This window comes from Chanodichthys erythropterus, chromosome 9 (assembly GCF_024489055.1).
Source record: "Chanodichthys erythropterus isolate Z2021 chromosome 9, ASM2448905v1, whole genome shotgun sequence".
NCBI classification, from domain to species: Eukaryota; Metazoa; Chordata; class Actinopteri; order Cypriniformes; family Xenocyprididae; genus Chanodichthys; species Chanodichthys erythropterus.
Genome location: NC_090229.1, coordinates 4,458,321 through 4,468,942, shown reverse-complemented (window position 1 = coordinate 4,468,942; position 10,622 = coordinate 4,458,321). Strand labels below are relative to the sequence as shown.

The window sequence follows — 10,622 nt, the reverse complement described above, 5'->3', positions numbered from 1 at the left end:
AAAATCAGTTTTTATTATTTACTATTGTAAACATTTGTGCGTGGATGAGTATAATCGTTTGAATAGTTACCTATAAGGATTAATAGCTGATAAAAATCCATTAAATCAATATTTATAAAATGACAATATCGCTGACCAGACTCACGCTGTGATTGGTCCATTCTAGCAGCACTGAGAAAAGTAACAGATATCACGTGATGTGATGCGGTCGTTTTGGCGCCTTTCAGGACAATTTATTTAGTTATGGATAGACACTGAGAAGTGGATAAGATAAATATTATTTAAAATAATTACAGACTTCTCCCTGCCTATTTGTAAAACTGTTTTCATGCAAATTGCCATTATATTTCTATGGGCAAGCGTGTGTGTTTAAAGGATTAGTTCACTTTCAAATTATAATACTCACCCCCATGTCATCCAAGATTTTCATGTCTTTCTTTCTTCAGTCGAAAAGAAATTAAGGTTTTTGATGAAAACATTCCAGGATTTTTCTCCTTGTAGTGGACTTCAGTGGAGCCCAAATGATTGAAGGTCAAAATGACAGTTTCAGTGCAGCTTCAAAGAGCTTTAAATGATACCAGACGAGGAATAAGAGTCTTATCTAGCGAAACGATTGGTCATTTTCGAAAAAAAAAAATAAATAAATAAAAAAAAATACACTTTTAACCATAAATGCTCATCTTGAACTAGCTCTCTTCTTCTTCTCTATTTGAATTCTGGCAGTGTAGACACTGTTAAGTGTATTACTGCCCTCCACAGGTTAAAGTTTGTAATAATTGTTATATACTTGCACCAGAATATTGTATATGACAGTTTAGTTCAAACTTTGACCTGAGGGGGGCAGTAATACACTTAGCAGTGTCTACACTGCCGGAATTCTAATAGAGAAGAAGAAGAGAGCTATTTCAAGATGTGCATTTATGGTTAAAAATATATTATTCTTAAAAAATTTTTTTAGAAAATGACCGATCGTTTTACTATATAAGACTCTTATTCCTCGTCTGGGATCGTTTAAAGCTCTTTGAAGCTATACTGAAACTGTCATTTTGACCTTCAACCATTTGGAGTCCATTGAAGTCCACTATAAGGAGAAAAATCCTGGAATGTTTTCCTCAAAAACCTTAATTTCTTCTCGACTGAAGAAAGAAAGACATGAACATCTTAGATGACATGGAGGTGAGTAAATTATCATGAAATGTTTATTTGAAAGTAGACTAATCCTTTAAAGTGCACAAATGAACCTGTATATAATTCTGAAGAATAAAGTGATTGATGTGGGTAATAATTAGCCTAAGTAAATTATTTTACAGATTTAAAGTAAAACCACACCAAAGAAAGAAACATCTACACAGCTGGCTTGGACATGTTTATTAGGCCATCATCATAGTCTTATTTTTGCAGTATACAGTATAGGCTACTATGCATTTTGTGTATGCCTGAATATCTACAGTAGGTGACCTATGCATTACTTTAATGGAAAAAAATATGCTTTTTGCACACTCTGCTGGTTACTGTGAACCACAAAATCATATATACAGATATGAAAGAAGTAGTATGGTAGCATTTTATTCTGAATTCTGCCTCATATTGTCACAAATGAACACAAATGTGGAATAAAATGTGAAATAGTTGTTATTTTTACTTGCATTTGCTGAATTGCAACATAGAGAGGTCATGTGACAACAATGTAGTACTTTAGGAAATGTTTTGCATTACATAATGTTTTTCAAATTCCATTGTTACTCAATAGTGTGCACTGTATATACATTAGCAATGGGACATTTCAATAAATATTAAATATTCATGATGCACATAAAAGTTTCATGTTCTGGTTGTTTGAGGCTCTGAATTATTATCAGACACCAGCATGGAAAAGGTACGCTTTGACAAGGTGTGTTAGTGGGTGAAAATGAGCTGCATAGAAGACAGAAAGGTTTAGAATTCATTTAAATATAATGAATCACAATTAGCACTTTCCACTTTGTTGAAGGGTTAGTTCACCCAAACATGAAAATTCAGTCATTATACTCACCCTCATGTCGTTCCACACCCGTAAGAACACAAATTAAGGTATTTCTGATTAAATCCGAGAGGTTTATGGCTTGTCCATCAATATAATCAACACTTTCAAGGTCCAGAAAGGTACTAAAGACATTGTTAAAACAGTCATGTGACTGCAGTGGTTCAACCTTAATGTTATGAAGAGATGATAATACTTTTAGTGTGCAAAAACAAAACAAAAATAAGGACTTTATTCAACAATCTCTTCTCTTCTGTGTCATTCTCATGCGTTGTTTACGTCCAGCGCTTCCAGGTTCTACGTCAGAATGCCAACTCGTTATTGGTCGGCTCATGCGTCACAATCACATGCATGTGTCATGCTGATCACATGATCAGCTTTGGCCAATACTGAGCCGGCATTCGGACGTAAACACGGAAGTGCCGTTGCTTACTGTGTCACCTGCGTAAGATAATGACAGGGAAGAGAAGATATTGTTGAATCAAGTCGTTATTTTTGTTTGTTTTTGTGCACAAAAAGTATTTTCGTCGCTTCATAACATTAAGGTTGAACCACTGCAGTCACATGACTGTTTTAACGATGTCTTTAGTACTTTTCTGGACCTTGAAAGTGTTGATTATAATGCTGTCAATGGACAAGTCATATACCTCTCAGATTTCATCAAAAATATCTTAATTTGTGTTCTGAAGATGAACGAAGGTCTTACGGGTGTAGAACGACATGAGGGTGAGTAATAAATGACATTATTTTCATTTTTGGGTGAACCTGTAACACTTTAAAGTGCACATGCACAGCCACTGATGAGGATTATAGTGTTTTTCCCCACGCACCTCAACACCTACATAGAAGTGCAGACAACAAGAGCAGATGCGACATATGGTGGTTCTAGTCATAATATGTGCTTTCTACCAAAAAAACAATATTCATGTTTCATGTTGTGTAATAATATGATGTACCCCTAAAATGAGTGTAAACACATGAAATAGATAGATAGATAGATAGATAGATAGATAGATAGATAGATAGATAGATAGATAGATAGATAGATAGATAGATAGATAGATAGATAGATAGATAGATAGATAGATAGATATGAGCTCTTCTGTTGTTGCGGTGCTGGAATCTGACACATTGATGTGCATTATCATCACTAGTGTGTTAACTGACCAGTGCTGCGGCTCTAGTTAGTGGTCAGACTCAGTAATGGTGAATGTTCGCTATGGTTCTCTCTATTCTGACTGTGGTTTATTTTTCTTTAGGCCTCATAAGAGCGGATCTTCCATCTGAGCTGAAACAGAGTGGCTGTATTAAAGTGAATCAGTGTAAATGTCTGATGCGGGACGGATCCGGGCTCATCGATCTGGGCTCAGTGGCGGACGAGGACGGGTTCATACAGCGGCTCAAACCCCTGCCATCAGCGCCACAAAACACGGACGTGCTGCTGTCCTTCAGCCCGTGTCTGGCCTTCTCACAGCCCGAGCACTTCACCGTCTCTGACTGCACCGATGTGGCTGCTTGTGTCATTAGAAGGTGAGTTCATCACATTTAAAATGGATTTTTGCTTAGTGGTAAACACAAAAAAATATCATGATCATTTACAAGCTCAGAATATTTAATTGTCAACTCATTAGCAATATCTTGAGATGTGGAATAATGTTATTATTATGTAAAGTGAAACTCATGGAAGCTGATTTTAGGATTCATCAGGACAACATGTACATCGATCAATACTTGAACTACGGCAGACATGAGGGCAATAAATTCAGCTATGACGACTCAAAGAAGACGCTCTCTGTGTCTTATTACAGTAAGTTACTGCATCCAGGATGTCTTTAATTCATTATTCACTTACATTTAAGGCAGCTGGGGCTCTTAAGCCCAAAGTATACTTCACTTTTTACTGGTACGTGAGGGTCAGTGTGCATCAGTGCGCGTGACGCAAATTTCATCATCAGAAGTATGGAAGGCCAAAAGGTTCAAAAGCACGTGCATTTTAACATGTCAACAACACGCAAAAGGTGTGTATTTCATGCATATGTAACATGTATTTCATGCGTTAAATACATGTGTGTTCAACATCAGCTTTAACTGGATGCAACCGATCGGTGAGTATAGCCGCGTGCAGGAGCTGAAAACTGGGACGTGAAGTCGGACACTTTCTGCTGCTCGTAGTGACGCTCACGTTGCGTTTGCATACTTTCTCACAGCTGAAGTGAAATAAATGCAATATTTGACTAATACACTGATGTTTCAGAGACATTTTCATTCAATACTGTATGTGCTGCCTACAGCATCTGTTTTTACTATAGGCTGTCAAAGTAACGCGTTAATTTCGATTAATTAATCTGAGAAAAAATAACGCGTTAAAAAAATGCAGATTAATCCATTCCGTATTGACCTTGAACCTGGAGCTGTTCTAGCCACCATTCGACTGTAAAATGGAAGGAGACGACTGCAGTGCTAACGGACATAACGAGCAGAGATCCTCCCTCGTGCGTTCGAGCTCTCTTCTTCTTCAAAGTAAGCACCGTCTTTGTACTCTCTCTACCTCACACATAATAATCTAAATCAACTGACACAATGCTAAAAGTTCGTAAGACCGAATCCATGTATCACGAGGCGCATTCGGAGAATGTTTTTCCTGAATAACCGCTGGGTGTGAATTGTGCTCAAAGAACGTCATCTTCTCTGACAGGCGCCCTGCACGTGCAGCTGACATAAACCACACTTTCAGCAAACAAAAAGAAAATCCTATCCAGTGGTGAAGTGTTTTCTGTGTTGACAAATGTTTTGCGATGTCCTAATAACAGTCGCGATTCGCACACAATGCGTCAACGTCCGCTAATGTCCGATTCGTGACCTAATGACTCATTTGAACAGATTCATTTGAATGAATCATGACAACAACTGATCTGTCCACACGGTCTATAATGAATCATTTACTCGAACAACTCTGAAATGAGAACATAAGTGTGCTTACCCCATCTAGCAAGAGTGGTTAATAAAATTAGCCTTAATAATCCACTATATTTTCAGGTTATTTAAATGACAATGTGTAGTAAATTAGGCCTACCTATAAAATCAGTTAGTTTAGACTGGAGTGAGGTTAAACCAGAACAAAGAAGTTGTTGTTAGCTAGGTGCATTCAATTGTATATGGTAGAAAATTATATTATTAGTTAATATAACTTCTAAATGCTACTGTTTAATACTTTTCAGGTTTAGCAAAAAAGCATCTCTTACAAAGCTATAAAATATTTTTTTTTTTGCAAAGAGGGCAAGAAAGAATTACAGTGAGAGTGACGGGTACTTTATTGTCAGTATCGGGCTCGATACTGATAGTGATACTCGATAGTGTCGGCGCTGTCTCAAGTCGGACAAAATTTCTTACGGGCATGCACTTCTTCAAGTTAGCCGCCGATCGGTCTGTGCAGCGCTGCATCACGCTGAACAAGCCTGTTGTTTGTGCATGAAAAATCAGTGCACGTGACGCGAATTTCATTATAAGTATGGAAGGCCAAAAGGTTCAAAAATGTGAATTTTACCACGTCAACAACATGTAAAAGATGTGTATTTCACACTATTTAATGTTAAATACATGTTGTTTGCGCGTATTTAATGCAGATTTTTCACACGCAAACAGCACATATTTAATACATGAAATACCTGTTAAATATGTGTGAAATACACATTTTATGTGTTGTTAACATGTTAAAATTCATGTTTTTGGATCTCCTGGCTTTCAATACTGAAGAGCACGCACATACTGTACACACACCACATCGCACATGCGCATTTAATTTTTTTTGCAGTAAATAGTTTATCCACAAGGTGGCAACCGTGCCCTGGAGGCGTCAATTCAAAAGGTAGTTGAAGAAAAACTGCATGAACAGAACAGACTGGAACTCATGCAAGCTACTGCGACAATGGAGCCCTACATAGACAAGAGATTGTCTGAAGAGGTTAGAAAGTACCTTTATTTGTACAACTCTAGCATGAAAGAATACAAAGATGTTTACATGGGTTGTAACTCGTGGCGAGAGATTGCTCAAAACTGCACATGCGTCGAACACCTGTGTACGCGTACGAGTCAAGTGAAGTACACTATGCAAGGCTGTGCTTTCGACTGTGCGTGTACACTAGCGTACGCAAGCTGGGGCTTTATTCAGTGTCTTATCAACTGTCCAATGACATTTGAAACAGATTTGGTAAATTAATAAAGGAAAGTAAATCCACTTAAAAGTCATTTATTAATTTATTATCTTACACTCAAAAAATTAAGTTTTTTTTTTACGTGATTTAATAGTAAAATTTCATATAATTTAATTATATAATCCTTGCGCAATTTAATTGAATAATTGATTCAGGATCGTTCAATTATTCATTTCAATTCAATTTGATGTAATTTTACTATTAATTAAATTGCATATATCTTAAAAAAAGTCTTAATTTTTTTCTAAAATTTTGTTTTGTTTAAAATTGAAATATTGTGTCTTTTAATTTATGTCTGCCATTTTGAGCATTTCGCTACTAAAAGTCAACAATTGTTTTGTTTTTTTTGTTTTGTTTTTTTTGCAGATATTCTATAAATGCATTTAAACATTTCAGCATTTATCTAGCTGGAGCAATAATATCTTTCACTTATGGTTGTGCCCAATTTTTTGTCCAATAAATTACTCTCTCTACATAATGAAAATCATGTTTCATGGCTATAAAAACAAAAGGTTATTTAATTAACTAATGAGACCTTCAATATATCCCGTTTCAATAAGAAATAGCCTGTTTGCACAACTGCACTCCTTAAACGATTTCACAAGATCTTTAAGTTTCACTCATCCTCCTTCATAATTCAGAGAGAAAAAAGTTTCATGCTCTCTAAAAGCAATATATATGTGTCATACATTCAGCTGTTGATTGTGTCTCACTCAGTGTTTTCTGATAGCGAGCCTCAGACTGTAGTTCATTACCGATGCAGCCCGAATCACTCCATCACATCCAGCCAGAGCTTCAGCGTTGGTGCGCCCCTGCAGATGTGGGTGGAGAGCCCATGTGTGTGTCCGAACGCCTGTGCGCCGGTGGACGTGGGTCCCGGCACCATCCTCCTCATCATCCTCTGCCTCAGTGTGACGGCTTACTTCATCATAGGTCATTCACTGATGAGCTTGTAGTAATGTTGAAGTCCAGTAGAGGGCATTACAACCGAATCAACAAGTTCAAACTTATTATAATGAATGGTTATGTATGGAAGCTTGTTTCTGACATAAATAAAAAAGGTAATTGCGACTTTTTATCTCACAATTCTGACTTTTTTTTCCTTGGATATAAAGTCAGAATTGTGTGTTATAATGCCAATTGCAAGGGGAAAAAGACTATTGTATTTATCTCAATTCTGACTTTATAACTCGCAATTCATTATGCAAGTTTATATCTTACAATTTTGAGGGAAGAATTGTGAGATATAAATTCACAATTGGGAGAAAAAAGGCAGAATTTCACGTTTATATCAGTTCTGACTTTATAAATCCCTACTACAAGTTTATATCTCACAATTCAGAGAAAAGTCAGAATTGTGAGACAAAAGTCAGAATTACTTTTATTTTTTATTCAGTGGCTCTATAAAAGCTACTTATCCCACAATTCTTACCTTTTTTTCTTGCAAATGCAAGTTTTGAGCTTTTCTTTTCAGAATTGTGAGGGGGGAAAAAACGTCAGAATTGAAAAGTCACAATTACCTTTTTTTTTTTTATTTATTACTTATTCTGTGTCGGAAATACGGAAGAGGATTAGGGCCAAGCAATAATAAAAAAATAAAATCATCTCGAGATTAAAGTTGTTAAATTTCGAGAAAAAAATCATTAAATTTAAAAAAAAAAGTCGATAAAATGTTGAGAATAAACTAGTTAAATTACGAGAAAAAAAAAATCATTAAATTTCAAGAAAAAAGTCGAGATAAAATGTTGAGAATAAACTTGTTAAATTATGAGAAAAAACGTGTTAAATTTCGAGAAAAAAGTCAAGATAAAATGTTGAGAATAAAGTCATTAAATTACGAGAAAAACGTCGTTAAATTATGAGAAAAAAGTCGAGATAAAATGACTTTTTTCTCAAATTTACCGAATTTGTTCTCGTAATTTAAAGACTTTTTTCTCTTAATTTAATAACTTTATTCTCAACATTTTATCTTCACTTTTCCTCGAAATGTAACAAGTTTTTTCTCGAAATTTAACGAGTTTATACTCAACATTTTATCTCGACTTTTTTCTTGAAATTTAACAAGTTTTTTCTTGTAATTTAATGAGTTTATTCTCAACATTTTATTTCGACTTTTTTCTCGAAATTTAACAACTTTAATCTCTAGATGGTTTTATTTTTTTTATTATTGCTTGGCCCTAATCCTCTTCCATACGGAAACAAGTGTCCATAAATGGTTAATCCCATATTTGTAACTGTTTTTTCAGCATGTAAAGGCATTATACTAGGCCTATATCATGCACAGAATTGCATATTGGTAATAATGAAATGTCACCCAAAAATGAAAATTCTGTCATCATTTATTCACTCTCAAGTTGTTCCAAACCTGTATGAATTTTTGAAAAATGTTGAAAACCAAACATTGACTTCAATACAATGGAAGTCAATGGGGACCATCAAGTTTTTGGTTACCAACATTCTTCAAAATATCTTCTTCTGTGTTCAGCTGAAGAAAGAAATTCATACAGCTTTGGAACAACTTGAGGGTGAGTAAATGATGGCAGAATTTGCATTTTTGGGTGAACTATCCCTTTAATGTCCTCTCTTGTACCTGCAGGATCATGTGCGCTTCGGCCGTTCAGGACTAGTAATGGTGTTCAGATAGCTCCAGAAGACAGTGTTTGGTGTATGATCTGCTGTCAGCTGACCGTCAGGAGAAAGCGCCGCTGCTCACTGAGAGACACACTGTGATGTATCTGACTGCAAGTGAGAGCCGGACCGATGACACGCCGCAGCACTGTAAAATACACTCCGATGGGATATCATGTGTTACATAACTCTCACCATTTCATACATTTCAAAAGCATATACATGGAAATTGAATTTGTTTGCTGAGGTGTGACCTACAATTTTATTTTTTACAAATTAGTAGGCTAACTTTGTAATGTAAGGATGCATTAAATTGAACAAAAGTGTCAATACAGATATTTATAATGTCACAAAAGAGTTTTTCAAATAAAAGCTGTTCTATTCAGCAAAGAATCCTGAAAACAAAAATATAAAGCAGTTTTTAACATTGATAATAATCATAAATGTTTCTTGAGCAGCAGATCAGCATATTAGAATGATTTCTGAAGGATCATGTGACACTGAAGACTGGAGTAATGATGCTGAAAATTCAGTTTTGATCACAGGAATAAATTATATTTTACTATATAGTCACATAAAAAACAGCCATTTTAAATTGTAAAAATATTTCACTATTTTTACTGTATTTTTTGATCAAATAAACGCATATGAGCAGAAGAGACTTCTTTATGAACCAAAAAAAAAAAAAAAAAACTTTTAAATGGTAGTCAAAATGAACTCATTACACAAAAAAAGGACTAAAAATGTGATTTTTTGTTTTACCTCTTAGAGAGATAAAAGCAGGACTATGCTAATTGGTGAACAAAAAACATGGAAGATTAATCGATCACATCCATAATGACACGTGACAAGAAAATAGTATGGGTAAAAGAGTTTCTTAAAATTTATTGATTAAAACCACATTTGAGATTCACAAAAATAGTGCACTACATATAGAAATACAAGTGAATTTCACTGAAATTATAGACATTTATTAAGTTATAGGTCTATTTTATTAATAAAGCATTAAAATGTTAGCTTATTTGCGAGAGATATGAAGGCCTTGTGCATTTTGTGCTCTCTAACCCGCTCTACGGTTAAAGAACATGTAGAGATCTCAGTGTTCGGTGCTGAACGGATGAACGTCATTGTGCTCGAGTCGAGTCGAGTGCTCATGATCGCGATTTAGCAGGCCAAGATGCTGAAGTGCTAAAATTAATGTTTGTTGCCAAGTAAGTATTTTCTCATTAACGGTTTAAAAGTTTAAAAAACCCTATGTGCTTTGAATAAAGATTTCTACAAGCACTCAGTTCATATGAGCAGCACCGAAAGAGTCACAGCTTATCAAGTGCACTTGAGAAACGCAAAAATACACTTTGTCTTACTGTGAAACTCCAGCACAATATGTCTCTAGGGATTTTTTGTGAAGGAAAATAACCAGCCAGCTGGTTCTGGAAAATCTGGGGATGGTGTGGAGTTCCTCTGTACTGGAAAAATGAGTCAGTTTAAAGATTTCAAGGGAAGTTGAGGGCGGAGAAACTCACTTTGACAACGACAGTAAAGACAAACTTTACTGTGCATGAACCAGCAGTGGCTGGAATCATGATTATGATGTTGTGTATGACCTTCTTATATAGTATTGTGGTCTTGTTTTCCAGCACAAACATCTTAAGATTCTTAAATCAAGATACATTTACTGGACAAGCAAAATGACTTAAAATATTAAGTCTTGTTTAATAAAAAATGTCTTAAAATAAAATTTATGCTTAAAATGAGAACAAATA

General features: G+C 35.2%; 1 protein-coding gene across 1 annotated transcript; it reads left to right on the top strand.

Annotated features, from left to right (window-relative positions):
• Nucleotides 1-2,730: 2,730 nt before the first annotated feature.
• LOC137026804 (uncharacterized) lies at nt 2,731-10,579 on the top strand. Its single transcript, XM_067394318.1, has 4 exons — nt 2,731-3,550; nt 3,718-3,827; nt 6,949-7,164; nt 8,828-10,579. Exons 1-4 carry the CDS (start codon nt 3,231-3,233, stop codon nt 8,959-8,961), a joined length of 780 nt encoding a protein of 259 aa, XP_067250419.1. The 5' UTR covers nt 2,731-3,230; the 3' UTR covers nt 8,962-10,579.
• The last annotated feature ends 43 nt before the right edge of the window (nt 10,580-10,622 follow it).